Below are 18,603 nucleotides of genomic sequence, written 5' to 3' on the forward strand. Positions count from 1 at the left end.
ATATAGGGATTCTAGAAGGAATGGGTGCTGATCCTCAAAATTTTAGCATTCTACTGTATTATGATTATATGTTCACATATACACATTGAAATGTGTAATCAGTGAAATTATTTGTTGCAGACATAACAGTGTCTCATTTTTTTTTTTTTTTGCTGTGTTTAAAAGAGCCACAATTGTACTTGCATATTTATATTTTGTAACTTAACAACAGAGGCTTTGTATGTTTTTCAGCATGGCTGAACAGATGAAAATGTGTTAAAAACATGCAAAAGTTCCTGTTGGTTATAGTTACAAACATGCTTATATGTACAACTGTGGTTTTTTAACCAAAACTATTCAAACTTCCATTCAGTGTAAATCCACACCACAGTGTTCATTAGATTTTTACCCTATCATGGATAGGGTGTGAACTTGAATTGCATATGCTGTACATGAGTACTTAGTGACTGCAGAGATACTTTAAACTTCTAAAGTGACCATATGCATTTAGATGTACCATTACACTATGGTACTACATAAATAAACCATGAGACACTCAAGTAGGCACAATGAGGTGCATGTTGATAGTTACTAATGTAAAACTCAAGGGAAAGCCAGTATCATGTTTTCATATATCCTAGGTGAAATCCAAATAAGCACTTTGTGTGGTTAGAGTAATTTTGACTTTTATACATGAACTTACCTGTTGTTTACATATAGCTGTAATTCTCGATCTCGACAGAAAATTTAAAACTGGCGGTTCCACTAATATATGGTCAGGTGATACGACTACCCTGCCCTGTACCAGGGTACCTGGATCCATTTCCATCAACAACTAATCATATTTTCTCTGTCGGGGCCGGCGACTAGTCGTCTGCTCCTCTTCAGGAAATTCATCGGTGCTTTTCGATATTTCTTTGGTGAAGTACCCACTTTTGGCTTTGGTTGAGATTTTTTCTAGATATGTCTGATTCAGGATCTCAAATTAGATATTGCGGGGGGGGTTGTAAAACTCGATTGTCTCGGTCTAACATAGACCCTCACTCTTCTTGCTCTAACTGTAGAGGGAAATTGTGCACGAATCTGGATAGATGTGATGAGTGTTCGTCTTTGTCTGTGCTTGATTGGCAAAAGTTGGCTAAATATCAGGCAAAATTAAGTAAAGATAGGGCACGTAAGGCTTCGGCCAGAAGTTCCTCCCAGAGTAGGAGTAGTATTGCCTCTAGTTCTGTTCCTGTTACCCCTCCTGTTCCTATTCCTGCCCCGGAACCTGTTGTTTCCAAACCCACTACCGTGTCAGACCTTCAGGCAGAATTTGATGGTAAGATTTCGGCTCTTTTCTCTGCGATAGAGAAGATTGGCCAGGATGTGAGTGCGATGTCTAGACATCGAAGTGTTGCAGTGATAGTGTTGTGGAGGAGGTGACTGTTCGTCCCCCTCGCGCGCTCCTAGGTCTAGGCCTCTGTCCGGCTCCCAGGGCTCAGGAGAAGACATGCCGAAAGCCGAAGGGAGGCGAGTGGGGTCTGCTCACGAGCAGTTGCTCCCTCTAACAGTCCTGTTGCGTCCCAGGCTGTTGCAGCTCGCCATAGTAAAAGCGATGCGGAAGTGTCTTCTTGTGCTTCTGTTTCGTCGAGGAGGAGTTGGAAGCAGTCAGAGTCTAGTAGGCCGCTGAAGAGACGCAGAGCTTCCTCTCCAAGTCAAGTTCCTATCAAGAAACTTTTGGCACGTTCTCCTCTTCCGTCTTGTAGCTCTTGGGATAGCCCAGAGATCTCTTCTTCTTCAGGCAGTCCGGATGTGCGTTCTGTGGATTGTAAGCTAGCGCCTGATCCTCCTGTTAGCATGCAAGTAGCGGCTTCCTTCCCGTTGGATCCCAAGTCGGCTTTTATGCCTCCGGTTCCTGCCCCCCTTTCGCAAGAGGACAAATTGGACAAGATTTTCAGACTTTTCGAAGGTTTTAAAGCACCAGCACTTCAGGATCCTTCTGCAACTGAGGCTCCGGTCTCTGCTCCCGCTCACGCACCTGGTGCTGCTTCCGCTCGCGCGCCTGGCTCAGCTTCCGATTGCGCTCCTGGCGCCACTTCCGCCCGCACCTGCCGCACTCCCGACGCTACTTTGGCGCTTGGCGCCTCTCCACAGCACGTTTCCAAGGCGCACAATGTTTGCGCTTCTGGCGCTACCGTGGTTTTTGGCGCCTCTTTGGCTCTCGGATCTTCTAAGGCTCCTGACTCCTCTCAAGCTCATGTTTCGGATACGCTTGACGCGGGTCGGGCACTTGGCGCCTCGGTGACGTTCGGCGACACTCAAGAGGATAACGCAAGTTTGGCTCCCGGAGACGTTTCTATCCACGGTGCTCCAACTGCTTCAGAGATTCTCTCCCCAGTTTCCGATGTTTCGGAAGTAGATGATGTTCCGTCTGCCCCTACGTCCAACTTTAAGCATCTCTTACAACTTTTTGAAGAACATTTTCAAGAAGACTTTGCTCCAGCTACCCCTTCGTCTCCAACTACGCAGTTTGCCAAGGATTTTAAACCTCCTTCCTCTAGATTTCTGAAGCTGGTCCTGTTTGTTTGGGCGAAAAGAGCTCTTCGAAGGCAAGAAGGATGGTTGAGCATGAAAAGATCTCAGGGTAAAACTTCTTTCTGTTTTCCCCCCCTCACAACTGTCCTTTAAGTCTCGTTCGTGGTATGAGACTGGGGAAGTCTTTTCCTTGGGAGACGCTGCCTCCTCTCAAGGGGATTTCTCCAGCCTTGTGGATTCTGCCCGTCGCTCAGCTTTTTCTTCGTCCAAAGTCGGCTTCGTCTTGGAAATTGACCATCTGGTGAAGAGTTCCTATAGGATCTTGGAGATCTTTTCTTTTATTGACTGGTCTATAGGAGCCTTGAGCAGGAAGTTGAAAGTCTGTGATCTTCCCCCCAAGACTGCTACGGATCTTGATGCTATTTTGGCCTGCCTGGACAAGGCCATCACGGACGGAACGTCAGAAATTGCCTCAGTGACTGCTACAGGCATTTTGAAGAAGAGAGCACATTGGATTTCGTTTGTCGCGAGAGGAGTCTCCAGGAACCAGAAATCTGCTCTACTTTTTGCTCCTTTGTTTAAGGAATCCCTTTTTCCCGCCACGTTAGTTAGGGAAATTTCGGAGACTCTCTCGCGGAAGTCTACTCAAGACCTACTGGCTCACTCTTCGAAAAGACCCGGGTTTTCGACTTCTCCAGTAGTACCCAAGCCTTCTTTCCCTGTATCCTCTAGGCCTTCTCGGGTACTCCTTCTCGGCCCTTTTCCGTGCTAGAGGAAGAGGAAAATTCTCTTCTCATCCCCAGAAATCTAGGGGTACCAACCGATGAGTTCAAGGTCCTTCATGCGACGGTCGGAGCCAGACTAAAGTCGTTCTGGCAAGTTTAGGAGGCCAAGGGAGCAGAACCCTGGGTGATCAACGTTCTGAGAGAAGGCTACACCATTCTCTTCTCAGAGAGTCCTCCTTTAAAGTCTTCGCCAGTAGACTTCAACGTATCATCCAGGGACTCAGAGAAACTTGTGGTGTTGGAGGAGGAAGTTACTTCCCTCCTTCAGAAGGGAGCCATAGAAGCAGTCCTTGAACCTTCATCTCCGGGGTTCTACAACCATCTGTTTCTGGTTCCAAAATCATCTGGAGGATGGAGACCAGTCCTCGACGTAAGCGCCCTGAACAAATTTGTGCTTCAAACACCATTCAAGATGGAAACCACACAGTCGGTTATCAATTCCCTGAAGGAAGGAGACTGGATGGTGTCCCTCAATCTCCAGGACGCATACTTTCATGTACCTATCCATCCGAGATCAAGGAAATTCCTACGGTTTTTAGTTCAGAGGCAGGACTTTTCAATTCAGGGCTCTTTGCTTCGGCCTATCAACAGCCCCCCAAGTTTTCACAAGGACGATGGCTCCAATTGCGAAATGGCTTCACTTAGAGGGAATTCACATATCCCTTTACCTCACGACTGGCTGATCCGGTCTCCGTCAAAAGGCCAATGCATGAAGGACCTACAAAGGACCCTTTCTCTTACCGACGAATTGGGACTCATAGTAAATCTTCCAAAGTCACAACTCTCTCCATCTCAAGACTTGACTTATTTGGGAGTTCGGATGAACTCAGTTCTTTTTCAGGTTTTTCCGACGTCACAAAGGATCGAGAAATGCCTGCTGAAAGTGAGATACCTGATGGCAGCCAAGACTTGTTCTGCCAAGGAATGGATGAGCCTTTTAGGCACCCTCTCATCGCTAGAGATGTTCGTCAGTCTGGGGAGGCTACACATGAGACCTCTTCAGTTCTTCCTACAGCAGACCTGGAACAGGAAGAAAGACGTGGATTCGTTTGTTTTTCCTCTATCCACTCGAGTAAAGCAAGACCTGTCGTGGTGGAACGACAGGAGCAAACTAGATCGAGGTTTGTCGCTGAGACAGAGGAACCCAGACCTGATGTTGTTCTCCGACGCTTCAGACGACGGTTGGGGAGCAACATTGGGGGATCTTCAAGTGTCAGGCAATTGGTCTTCATCCCAACGAGACTGGCACATAAATGCGAAAGAGTTGAAGGCAGTACATCTAGCCTTGGAACATTTCGTGCTTCTGGTGGAAAACAAAAAGATAGTAGTGCACTCGGACAACTCCACAGCTCTGGCGTACGTGAAGAAACAAGGAGGCACTCACTCCTTCTCTCTGTTCGAGATCGCAAAAGACCTGCTTTTGTGGGCGGCAACCAAGAACATAGAGCTAGTAACTCGCTTCATCCCGGGAGCTCTCAACGAAGAGCAGATATCCTCAGCAGGTCACTCCAGGTCATTCCGACGGAATGGACCCTCCACCAGAAAGTTTGCCAAGGCCTGTGGAAGGTTTGGGAACTCCCATGCTAGACCTGTTTGCAACGAGGGAAAACCGCAGGCTACCTCTCTTTTGCTCTCCTGTTCCAGACCCAGAAGCATTAGCGGTGGATGCCATGCTCCTGGACTGGTCGGGTCTCTTCCTTTATGCATTCCCTCCCTTCAGGATGCTGGGAGAAGTCTTGAAAAGTTTCGAGCACACAAAGGTGTGTCAATGATCCTAATAGCTCCATGGTGGCCAGGAAGACCATGGTTTCCAGAGCTACTGGAGAAAGTAGTGGATTGGCCAAGGAGGTTGCCATTCAGACCAGACCTTCTGTGCCAGTTGCACAGCAGAAAGTTCCACAGGAACCCGTCAGATCTAAATCTGACAGGGTTCAGACTCTCGAGCGACTCTACAGGAGGAGAGGCTTCTCTAGAAGAGTGGCGCAGGCAATGGCTAGATCAACCAGGCCCTCGTCTACAAAGGTCTATCAAGCGAAGTGGAAGCGCTTCAGGGAGTGGTGCTCCGAGTCTGGAGTGTCTTCCACTTCTACGACTCTAAGCCAGGTGGCGGATTTTCTTTGTTTCTGCACAAGGAGAAGAAATTGGCTGTCAGCACGATTAAGGGGTATAGGAGTATGCTGGCAGCAGTTTCCAGGAATAGAGGTATAGACCTTTCCTCGGACAAGGATATTGCAGAACTCCTTAAATCCTTTGCTACCACTAAAGGCAAATCTCTTCTTGTACCGCATTGGAATTTGGATGTGGTGCTAAAGTGGCTTACTTCCAAATCTTTTGAGCCTTTGAGTTCCTGCTCCGTTAGGAATCTAACTAAGAAAACTCTCTTTCTCTCGGCACTGGCCTCGGCAAAGAGAGTAAGTGAGGTTCATGCTTTGGACAAAAGAGTTGGTTTTTGTGCGGATAAGGCTGTAGTTTCCTTCACCTTGGGTTTCCTAGCTAAGAACGAAAACCCTAGTAATCCGTGGCCAAGGGAATTTCCCATTGCTAGCCTATCCTCCTTGGGGAAGGGAACGGAGAGACTTCTCTGTCCGGTCAGAGCATTGAAATTCTATCTGGACAGGACCAGAAGTGTAAAGAGGAACTCATGACTTTTTATGGTGCTCAACTAAGAACCCCAAGATCCTCTATCTAAAAATGGGATTGCTTTCCTTTTGAAAGAACTGATACAGGAGGCACACAAGGAATTAAGGGATGTGGATTTCCCCTTAGTTAAAGTGAGGCCTCATGAAATTAGGGCTATTGCAACTTCTTTAGCCTTCAAGAAGAACATGGCTTTAAAGGACATTCTAAGTTCAACTTACTGGAGATGTTCATCTGTTTTTGCCTCGCATTATCTGAGACAGATCCAAACCACATATGAAGACTGCAGTACGTTGGGCCCCTTTATTGCGTCTGACACGGTGATGGGCAAGGAAACCAGAGGCTCTAGATCCTCTCCTTAGTTTCCTTGGGTGCAGAGTTCTCTTTTTGGTCAACTACTAGAGCCCTAGAGGTTAGATGGCCTAGTAGGTCTAATTTTAATAGGTTGGTGTGAGTTTTTTATGGTTGGGTGATATGTTTAAAAAAAAAAAAAAAAAAAAAAAAATGAGTGTATGATGGTGGATGCTTTGAGTACTGCGCCCTGAGCAGGGGCATTATATGCTTTGGTTGATTGTGTCGAAGACGGCTGGGCCAACAGACCTTTCTCCATATGGCAACCTGCGACTGAGCTACTAGGCCCCGCAGTTGCACTAAGGATAGCAGGTTATAGAGGCAATAACCGAGAAAGCAGCTTCCTTAGCAGGTAAGGATCCAAAGTAAAGACGTTTTTTCTTAGCCTGATGATCTCAGGTTTTTTCCATTTAACACTTACAGCTGTCCATGCCCACCTCCTCAGTGTGGCAATCAGCTATATGTAAACAACAGGTAAGTTCATGTATAAAAATGACATTTTTATAATAAAATAAGATTTTATATCATACTTACCTGTTGTTTACATATAAAACATTCCCACCCGCCACCCCGCAAGGGACAGGGGACATAGAAAATATGATTAGTTGTTGATGGAAATGGATCCAGGTACCCCGGTAGAGGGCGGGGTAGTCGTATCACCTGACCATATATTAGCGGAACCGCCAGTTTTGAATTTTCTGTCGAGATCGAGAATTACAGCTATATGTAAACAACAGGTACGTATGATATAAAATCTTATTTTATTATAAAAATGTCATTTTTGTATTAAGTGTTTAGATATCAGTCAACATTGCCATATTCATAATTTCAGGTACATTTTTTCTGAGGATTAAGGAAGTTGTTTAACAACAAGCCCGTTACTTATAATATACTGTATTTCTTTTCATGTGTCATATAAAATCCGAGGCATCAGTTTTCAGAGACACAAAAAAGAATATTGGCTGTATTTGATAGCTTACCTCATGTACATATGATTCCGCAGGTCCCCATTGGCTAGCTGTCTTACTTCTTGTATGTCTGCTGATTGGTTCACAACTCAGAGGTCCCAGACTTTTTGGAAAATTTTAAAAATTGCATAAATTTGTCATCTTTTCATCTAATTATTCATTTAATAATGAGTTTTTTCAGTTATAAAATTTTACATACAGACCTCAGGTTGAGTTTGATTCAGCATACTGGTAGAGATTTTTATGCCATTTTGGTGGAAGTTTATAGAAGTAGTCTTTTTTTTTTGGATTACAGCATGCTTGATTGGTTAAATTTTCCCATTTCTTGAGGTATTTGGATATTTTGACAATGAGATAGAGTAATTGATTGATGACCAGGTGATTGAGGAAGTGATGGAAGTGATGGATGGATCACGATCACCAAGCTTCTACAGTTGGCTATTTCTGGTTCCAGTCATGGACTTCAGGCCTCAGAAAGGGCTTCTTGTAGTACAGTAAGTTCCCTTCAGGAGTGGGTAAGGTAGTATATCAGATATGGGGACTTCTTAGCAACCTTGGATATCCAGAATTCATACTTTCATATCCCATTATAGGCAGTCCCCAGCTATCGGCTGGGTTCCATTCCCGACAGTGTGATGATAACTGAAAATCGGCGATAATAGTGCCGATCCTCGGTTATCGGCGGCGATAACCGGGGATCAGTGCCGATAACCGGAGATCAGCGCCTGTAATCAGGAATCGGTGTTGAAAATCCGGTTATCATTGTTGCTAGACAAGTGCTGTAAAACCGGATCGCTGCTAACCGAGGCCGCCGATAACCGAGGATTGCCTGTACATCCATCCGTAAGGAAGTAGAGGCAGTCCCAGTTTACGGTGGGGCTTCTGTTTCCGGTGGGGCACTGCAAGCCAAAAATCGCTGTAAACTGGAACATTAAAATTATAATGGGAATAAATAGTGCGTACAGCACCTTTCGGCACCGTAACCACCGTAAAACCGGGTAACAGCGCCGTAAACCGAGACAGCTATAATCCAGGGACTGCCTGTACTTTCACTGCACCTTGAGGGACAGGGTATTTCAATATTGCACCCTACATTTTTTCATGGCAACAGCTCTGCTGTCTTCACCCAGACAATGACACCAGTATCAGCTTGGGCCTGAACCATCTTTGCTACCTATGACAGCACTTGGGCTTATACAGTGCAAAATCAGACTTGTTTCTGTCCATGAAGGTGATGTGTGTCTGGCCGTGGAGATCAACACTTTTACAGCCTAAGTTCATCATGTAGTAGACAGGATATAGAGACTGCTTTTTTAATCCAAGAGTTCCAGAACCAGCCAAGTCCTCCAGCTAAGCTGATGCCATCTCTTCATGGGAGAAGCAGGTTCCTCACAGCCTTTGCGGGTCAAAGTCCTTGCAACTATTGAAGTCTGGGATGATGTTGCTCCCCTACATGCTTACGAAGGCATATCCTTGGAGGAAGATCTGGTAAAGCATCAGTGGTGGCCCAACATAGGTTACCTGAAAGTAGGTGGCCCTTTTGTTCCTCTGGCTTCAGAAATCATCCTGTTCACAAATGCATCAAGGCATGGTTGGTATGGGCACCTTAGTCAGCAGGCGAGAGGTTGTTTTGAAAACAAGTTTTTGGTAGAGGAGAAACAAAAGGAAAAAAATTGTGACCTGTTCAGTCAGAAACTGATAATTGAAAAAGAAGTATAATGAAATTCAAAGGAAAAACAGTAAGGGTACAAGTATTATTCAGAAGACGAAACCTGTTCATATGGAACAAGCCCACAGGGGCCGTTGCCTTGAAATTCAGGCTTCCAAAGAATATGGTGTTCATTAGGAAGAAGTAATAGTACTGAATAGTAGTACTGAAATAGTGCTGAAATAGTGCTGAAAATGCAGCTGTAATGGTGAGTGGATAAAATGAAGGTATGTGGATGTACTATTTGAAGTTCTGACAGAAAACAATGATCTTTGTTGTGCTTGTGGCATGTCAGTTGATAAAAATTGGATTGAATGTGAAATTTATAACCAGTTTACTGAACTCTACATGGGACAGATCAGAAATTATTTCTAGAGTGACAACAACATATAAACTGCAGTAGAAATATCATTTTAGATGTAATGATTGCATATCAGTACCCAGTAATGAATATGATAAAGTTGAATCACTCCCAGCATTGACGACTTTGATAGACATGATGGAGGAAAGTCTCACTGAGAAATTTAATAATATGAAATAAAAAGATGGAACCCATTAATAAATAAATGGTAAATACCATTCCAAAATCAGGGGAACAAATTATGCAGACAAATGAAAACTAAAAAGAATGCATCGGTTCTAAATTCATTTGATCTTGTAGCATTTTGTAATGTCAGCAGTTCCAGTAGTGATCAAAGCAGACAAAAAATGGAGCCTCACCCATGAAATCTTGAAACAGAACAAGAGGTACAAGCTGCCAAAAGTGATATGGAGAAAATTGAATAAGTAAACTTTTCAGTTGATGAAAAATGAAAAGAGATGCGAAAGAGCATGATAGAAAATATTGTAGATGATGATGAAGTGTGTCATAGAATATATTATAGATAGGAACCCACAAGTGGAAGTTCTGGTAAAAGTTGTAAATGTGAAAAAAAAATGTTTATAACATTAAATCTGAAATCAAGTGTTCACTGATAAGTGTTGCAGTTCATGACAGAGACCAAGTAATGCCATGCTTCAAATGCCAGAAGTTTGGACATAATTAGGGCAGATGTACTGAAGACATATGCCTAAATGTTAAAGGATTATGATTCAGATGAAAAAAATTGTATACTTTGCCAAGGTCTACATATATTAGGATACAAATCTTGCCAGAAGTACAAAGAGAAGATTAAAGAAAGCACAACTGATCATAGAGAACAACAGTAAGATAAAGTGCTTCTGTTTGAACATTCAGTCAGTGGGAAACAATCACACTAAGCCTTGGTGTAACAAATCCTCATACAGTATAGCTTAATTCACTACATAGCAACCTGATTGAGCTAGTCTGGTGCAGGTGTATTTTTGCTGTACTAATGTTTGGGAGTGTTTCTGCTGTGTTCCATTTTTTGTAAGGATAGATCTTCAATAAAATTAGTAAGTTTATTACATAATGAATACTGTATCATGTTAATTGATTCATAGGCCTTATAAAAGATTTTAATTTTCCAAGATATGTGTCAGGGCAAATGCTTTGTTTTTCCCTTGAAGAAGGAGTTTGCAAATTTAGGACTAGCTCTTAGTTAACAATGTTATACATGGATAGTAGAAAGTATATTTCTTTGTGCAAATGCTGTTATATGTTACAGATTAATATAAGCTTTGCATCTGTGGGACATTGCACAAATAATGATGTAAAAAATGATTGACTGTAGTAAACTTATGATTTCCAACCAACTCACAACTCAAGTTTGATATAATCTTATTTCAGTGTTCAGTGGAATCATTATACTGTATATTGATTGTTAGTTTACTGTGTAAAAAATATTTATTAAGAATTAGAATATATAGTTGAACAATAATACATGAAAAAATCAATTTGCTACTTTAGGACATACACTGTATACATGCAGATTATTTGGATCTAAGATTTTTTTTAGTATTTTGTTAAACGAGGAATGATGTGAAATAAAATATTGACCAAATGAGTAGTGAATGTGAATTATGTACAGTATATTTTGAAGGTTATAGTTGTTGGAAGGAGGTAAGCAGAAACATTGATCTTTGTTGATCTAGCTGTAAACAGAAAAGTAACTGTTTTGAATAATTAGTTTTTATGATGATTCTTCTCATATTTAGGTACAGTTCACTCTGGAAAGTTCTGGCACACTTTTCAGTGTGTTTTGGACAAAAGTTTACCAAACAGTAATTGACAACTTTCAGGAAGCTATCCCTCACCTCACATCCTCTGGTATTGACATAATACCACTTGGACTGTCACCAGGTTATACATAGCCTACTAAGGAAAAAGTAGCCCCACCGAGGACGTAATGAGTGTGCCATTTTCTTTCTAATATTTTCCCTTTGAGAGAGAGAGAGAGCTAGCTTGGTGGTGTGTAAGCTATGCTGCTTGCTTCTCTTAAAATAAATTCCTATTATTTGGAGTGAATCTTACCTACTGTTACAGTTAGCTCATATCTTTGTGCCATTATGTGTGATCAGCATTCAAATTAAAATAACGCTTGGTTACCCCGCTAAGACTGTATGTGAATCAGTGTTAGTAATAATTTTGATGATATCCGGCTGATTTTCTCATATATGGTATTGTGCTTGTTTTCTTTTTTTGCATTATGTCATCTACAACAAGCAGAGATGAAAGCATTAGGCTGTATAGGAAAGAGTTTGTGGAAACTGAATGTTTTGGTGGTGTATGATGGGCACCTGTTAGTTAGCCTAGCTGTTGAGGCATGAGTATGGTTTTCTTGATGTGAAGATGATAACGAGTGATCTGATAAGAGGCTGAAATATTGTGAAGTATTGGAAGATGCCAGATGCTGATAGGTTACGTAGACAATTCGTTAGGGCAGGCCATAAGCCTAAGTAGTCTTTTCCTTTTGTCTCGTCTCACTCCTCCTGTTCTGCCTTCTTTTGCTCCCTGTGTGGTTCAGGAGAAAAATAATAGGTCTTCTCCGCAGACAGGGAACCATGGCATATCTTGGGACCAAGGTCTGTGCCCTTTGCCACCTCTCTCAACCGTCTTCCAGTTCGAATTCGAAGTGTTCTCCGAACGAGTTATATGGTAGTTTAGGGCTCGCATCCATCTGAAGAAGTGGCCTGTGATGTTATTCATTAGGGAGTCATCAGATTGGGTAGATTGTCAAACTATGCACCAGTTTTTATAGCAGAGCTAACAGCCATTGAGAATGTGCCAGAGGAAGCATATCTTATGAGAGGTCATAATTTTACAGTCTATCTGACACTCTTAGTAGCCAGTCAGCTATAAAATTTCTAAATTCTTCAAATGCAATTTTAATAAAAACTCATTATTGGTGGTTTTGCCTTGAAGGCACATCTAAAACATTAGGTTTTTTATTTTGGTATTCAGGGAAATGAGGTAGCAGACAAGGTGCCTCACACTGAAATGAAAATCATATTTAGACCTTATTCTAAATTTAGAAGAAAATGGCAAGAGACATAGAACTTGCAAAATTCTGGTAACACAAAGTACAAATAAGATATGGTCATCAGTAGAACATTGGCCTTGGGTTTAGACGATTAGAAGCTATGAAACAAGACTAATTTTTCAGAATTAACCATTGCTTTCTAATGCATAGTTTATTCATGTTAAGAGCCAATCCTCCATCGTGTGCTTACTGTAAGGCCAGCCTGTCTGTGGAGCATATATTGGTGGATTATTAGTTTATCATTGCTTGCATTACAGACATTTTAATGGCAAAAACATAACTGAATTTTAGGTGACAACTGTGCCGTATTAAGCTTGTTATTTTTAAAGTATATAAATCTGTATAATCAGATATAAATTCTATATATGTATGTAGCCCATAGGTTTTTGTATTATATTTATATTTATATTTATTTGTTTTGGTTGTGACTCATTGCACAGGCAAGATTTTGAATTCTGTTTATATGCATACAAGATTGTTAACGATTTTGTGTAGATGTATTTACTGGAGTGTATTAATTTGTGTAAATATATTTCTTGGGGTGTATTAATATGTGTTGGTGTGTGTGTGTATGATCATTTACTTGTTTAAATCTCATCATTAAAATTATTTTCAGGGCTGGATGACCTCATAGGTCCTAGCACTTTGCCTTTGGCATAAATTATATATTCCAGTCCATTAAGCTTGAACCACCAGCTTCCGATGTATTATTTGTACTAACCCGATCCAACTGCGTGGAGGTTGGATGCCATGCTTCACAACCACAACATTGTCAGTACTTACACCTTCCCTCTATGCTGTGTGATCTGTTAGGTGATAGCTAAGATCAGAGCCTCCAGATATATGAAGTTGATACTGTTTGCTCTTCTGGCCACAGCAAGGCTGGTATCCAGATTTACTTAGCAGTGCATCCACAGGTTCCATGACTGAGGTATTATGTGTCTTCATGCTTGGAGTTTATTGAGGGAAGCCTAAGAGGAGGTCGAGGCTTTTAGAAGTCACTGCTGGTGCCATTGCTTGTTCTTGCTGACCCACAACCATCAACCTCTGTAGACATAAATCCACTCAACATCTCTAAGCTTTTGATTGGAGATTTAATCCATCTGCTCTTTCAGAAAAAGTCAGTGCTTATTATCAAAGGCTTCAGATTGGCCACCTAGTGCTGGAACTTTGGGCCATTGAAGTGACTGTGTCCAGTGAAAGTTTTCCTAGCCTAACCCATCCAAAAATGCTAAAATTATGCAATCCACTCATCTGTTCATGTTGTTGTTCTTGTATAATCCAGCTTACGACTACAAAAAACCACAAAACAGACTTAAACCCAAATTCGACACCCTAACCTTCAGAGAGCTCTCTCTACGGCACCACAATGTTTTTATCCCCCACACCTGCATTGTTTACATTTTGCTCCCTCCTGCCATTTGTTGTCCTATGATGTTGCTTCCTATAACATCACAACTCAGATACTTTTAAACATAAAGAATGTTTTGCTATAAAAATATCGTATTAAATTAAACATGCTTTTTATACATTTCGTAAATGAATAAAGCCCATACCATTTCACTAATGCAGAAAATATTAAACTTCTAAAACTGACATATAATCACACTTTATCATCTCCTCTCTCCCCTCCAACCTCTTCTTATCCTAATCCCCTCTAATCTCCATTATTCTCCAATTCTTTACCCTCTACATAATTTATAATATTTTTGCCTGAAACTCCTACTTTAGTCAATACATCAATTATTTGGTGCTTTCCTTTTATCCATCTCACCTCCTTTATTTCTCCAGATTCTATTGTTTCTCTTATTGCTGCAATATCAATTTGTAATCTCTTACTGCTTACTCCAGTACTTGATTTTATTGCAGTCATTAGGGTTTTACTGACAGTTTTAACTATTGCTTCTAATTTTCTACCTCCTTCTATCTCTTCCCACAAATATTTGAAATATATCAATCCTTCTATGGCTTCCCCCACACTCAGAGCTTCTGCTTTAGTGGTGGACTTTGCTACTCTGTATTTTCTGGATTTGCACCGTATGGGACTTCTCCTCTTACCACCTGTCAACTATATCACATATCCCAGTTGTGTATGATAATCTTCAATATTCCCAAATGAAGCATCTGTATAGGCTTCCCAATAAATCTTTTCTTCTTCTAACTCACATATCACTTCTCCCATTATATTCTTTGTTTTTCTCACAATTTTAATTGGCTTTTTCACATCTTGAGTCGTTCCTTCTTTAAAAGCTTTACTTAATTCACTAACATTGTATGATATTTCTGTGAGGTTCACTTGTTCTAGTACATGAAAACCTTTTGCTTCCCCTTCAAGCATGCTTTTCCCTATCACTCTACTACATTCTGATTCTGCCTTTTCTTACCTAATTACAAATTCTCTCATCTTTTCACTAGATTCTCATTCTATTTTAAAATAGTTTTTCATTTTACTGTAATTTTCCATGGGCATATCTTTTAGGTACACTTCATGTAGTTTGGACAGGATTATCTTTGAACCCTCTTTATATTCATCTCTCTCTGTTCCTCCTGTTACTTCTACTGGGATATTTCACTTTTTCTCCACACACCACGAGCCAGTCTTTGACTTGTTCTCTCCATCCTTTATAATCGCCCTGTGTCCCGCTAAATCTCAGACAGTCTCTTCTCCATTTCATCTCTCAAAGTTTACTGTCTGATCCGTCCATTTTTAACCAACCATGCTTTGCTACCGCTTGAAAGTTTTCCTAGACTAACCGTCCAATGCTACAAGTATGCAATCCACCCACCTGTTCACATTGTTCTTGTATAATGCAGCTTACGACTACAAAAAACCACAAAACTCTGACAACCTAACCTTCAGAGAGCTCCCTCTATAGCACCACAATGTTTTTATCCCTCACGCCTGCATTGTTTGTGTTTTGCTCCCTCCCGCCATTTGATGTCACTTCCTATGACGTCACAACACAAACGGATACTTTTAGACATAAAAAATGTTTTGCTATAAAAACATCTTATAAAATTAAACATGCTTTTTATACATTTCATAAATGAATAAAGCCTACACCATTTTGCTAATGCAGAAAATAAAAATGAAATAATATTGATTAAATTCTAAAACTGACATATAATCATCTAAGACCTGCGTATCACCAAGAAAGGCCTCCATGTTAGGATGATCCAGTCACTGAAATGGAACCTCTCCTTAGTCTTCTGAAGCTTCTTCATCTACCCTTTTGAGCTGCGATGAGAAGAATCTGTGGCTCATTTCACCAAGGCTTCAGTGTGGCAGTGTCACTCAAGCAGAGGCTGGTGTTCTCTTTAGTCTTTCTTTTTACTGTGATTTTGTTGCCAAAACCCAGGCACCTGGTTCTCAGGACCTCACCAAAGCTGTGCTTGTCGGGTCAGCCTTTGCATCCAGTGACATAAATGATATGCATCAGATGTATTCAGATGCTTTAGGAGAAGCACAAGGGTATGTGGTTGTATTCGTTTGGAACTTTACGTTACATCAGGCCAGGTGTTGCCAGCAGTTGAAGGTATAGTGTACTCCTCATCCTACTCTTCCTTGTAATCACCATTCTTGTTCATGTCATTCATTCATAGGTTACATTTTATGTAGTGGGTACAATATTTTTCATCTCATCTAAATTGGTTGTCGATTTCTGTATCTTAATTTATATACCTCAAGAACAGATTTCTTACATTACTCTCTTGGTATTTATCTATATACAGTATCCCATAAGGTGAAGTTGGCACTTGGTTCCTAACCTGTCATATTCCCAGTTGCACCACTTGACCAATGAGACTTTTGCAAAGACTGGGACTATCAACTTCTAGACCTCCCCCTAAATTGTAGTTTATGCTGTTTATGATTGATGAGTTTTCTCTTTAAATTATTTATTACATGAATTATATTTTCTTATACATAGGTATACAAAATTTCTACTTCTTATAGGCTTGCTTGTTTGAACAGTTGTTCTTAGCTATTCTGCTTTGTCTGTCCAAAAATCATAGAAATATGTGTGTCTTGGGAAGTGGATCATGCATGAGGGTTCTGCATGATTGGTAGGTTTGTATTAAAAAAGTAAGTATTTACAACATACATAAAGTTTTTCATAATATAAAACTTGATTTATGTTATAAAAACTTCCTTTTTTTTTCATATAAACCATTACTTCAAATCGAAGTGCCTACTTCATGATCTGACTATGCAGGATGTGAGACTGTTTTCCCATAGAGACATAGGAAACCATGTGCAAGTGCAGTAAGCTACTGACCACAGATGATCTTTTTCTTTCTTCTTTTGAAGAATGATGTGCCTGGGATTTTGTATGACACTTGTATTATGTTATAAACAATAGGTCTGTGTGAATAAGTAATTTTTTTCAATATTAATTTCGTACTGTATTTTAAAGAAAATTTTTGCTGCCCACCAGAACAGCACTAGTGAATCGAAAGCAGAAATCATAGTTATAAGTTCTTATACTTTCAGTGTATTTTGTGTTGTGATTGTTTCTCTTTGGCAGTATCCTAATGTCTTTTATTAATATTTCTGAAGCTGCTGGTACCTGTGTGTTATCCCTAGTATGTGCACTGATCTTGGGACTTCTGGATAAAAGAAGATCATCTGTCCTGCACATAAGTGAAGCTGAGACAGGAGAGAAAGTAAAGTTGTCAGATGTCCTGACATTTCCATTTGCATTTTGGTTGATCTGCGTCATTTGTGTCACATATTATGTGGCAATATTTCCTTTCATTAGTTTGGCAAAGTAAGTACTCTGTGTTACATTATAGTAAGTACTCTGTGTTACATTATAATTTCAGTTTGTTTTTAGAACTTAAGGTTATTATAGTTTGTGTGACTACAGGCAGTCTCCAGTTTACAACGGGGGTTCTGTTCTGATGCCGCATCGTAAGCCGAAAATCGTCGTAAACCGAAACAGTCGTTGAAAATTGTCAGAAAACCTTACTTTTAATCCTTTGAGTATCCTTTGGGTATCTTGAAAATGACGTAACCTGCATTTTTATTGAGTCTTTCATAAAAAACCCTCCAAAATTTTACCATTGTTGTTTTGGAGAGAGAGAGAGAGAGAGAGAGAGAGAGAGAGAGAGAGAGAGAGAGAGAGAGAGAGACTGTCTCACTGCTTCTCTACCAGAAAAAGACTTGGAATTTCACAGAACTATAGTGATCTCTCATTCTTACTCTAAGTATCATCCTTCATCAAATATAGCTTAAATTATTATCCTGTTACTACTGTATTAATCTTTGAAACTATATTATTAATATTATTTCAAAGTCATCTTAAACATTAGTACCCTTTTCCAGCCACAGAGAGAGAGAGAGAATTACTGCTGTGACTTACATTTAGCCATTCTTGTGCTGGCATGGGCAAAAGAGAGAGAGAGAGAGAGGTTTATCTCTTTAATCTCTCAAGGAATTTTAATCCATTTCTCTTTACTACGACTGACAACAACAAAATAATATTTTTTTTTTCCAGAGATCTACTACTACCTTTACTATGCATTTTTAAAACACTATGAACACACAGACACACACACACAAACAGTGTGCATAGGTAAAGATACTCAAATTAGCAATATCTTTTCCTGAGAGAGTGAAGGGCTGAACTAAGTATCTACTGTATTTATAATATATTTATCAATTTCTCATCCTACCCTTTGAGAGAGAGAGAGAGAGAGAGAGAGAGAGAGAGAGAGAGAGAGAGAGAGAGAGAGAGAGAGAGAGAGAGAAGGAAGGAAGGAAGGAAGGAAGGAAGTAAGGGTGAAATTGATCTTCTGCCCTTGGTAAGAAATGTCAAGTAATTTGACATATTTGACAGTTCCACCCTCCCCCATAGCTTCAAAGCTTTGGGCAAAAGACAGGGTGTGATATTTCTTTGTTTAAAAATTGAGATAATTTACTTTAAAAATACATAAATATTGTAATTACAGAATATTATTATTATTATTTAATCTTATTAATATTTGAAAATTAGCACTTATTATTAGGTAAGTCATTTATTTACCATACAAACGTGGTTAGCCCTCACCTTTACCCACAAATTTGTTGAAAATTCTTGTGCCGTCATTCTCTCTATCTCTCTTACCCCAGAGAGAGAGAGAGAGAGAGAGAAAAAAAAAAATACTACTCACCCTCATTTTAGTGTATGCAAAGCCTGTGAGGTATAAGCTTTGTGATTGGTTAAAATCCCACC

General features: G+C 40.4%; 1 protein-coding gene across 8 annotated transcripts in view; it reads left to right on the forward strand.

Annotated features, from left to right (window-relative positions):
* LOC136834331 (major facilitator superfamily domain-containing protein 1-like) overlaps positions 1 to 18,603 on the forward strand; it is a 126,828-nt gene that overhangs the window by 67,171 nt on the left and 41,054 nt on the right. For all 8 annotated transcript variants that reach the window (XR_010851757.1, XR_010851758.1, XM_067096856.1 and 5 more), the window contains exon 7: positions 16,947 to 17,157. Coding sequence is in view for 6 of the 8 variants with exons in the window: in XM_067096856.1 (XP_066952957.1) it covers positions 16,947 to 17,157 (211 nt within the window). In the remaining 2 variants the exon portion in view is untranslated. The remainder of the gene's footprint in view (positions 1 to 16,946; positions 17,158 to 18,603) is intronic.

This window comes from Macrobrachium rosenbergii, chromosome 4 (genome assembly GCF_040412425.1).
Source record: "Macrobrachium rosenbergii isolate ZJJX-2024 chromosome 4, ASM4041242v1, whole genome shotgun sequence".
In the NCBI taxonomy this organism is placed as follows: domain Eukaryota; kingdom Metazoa; phylum Arthropoda; class Malacostraca; order Decapoda; family Palaemonidae; genus Macrobrachium; species Macrobrachium rosenbergii.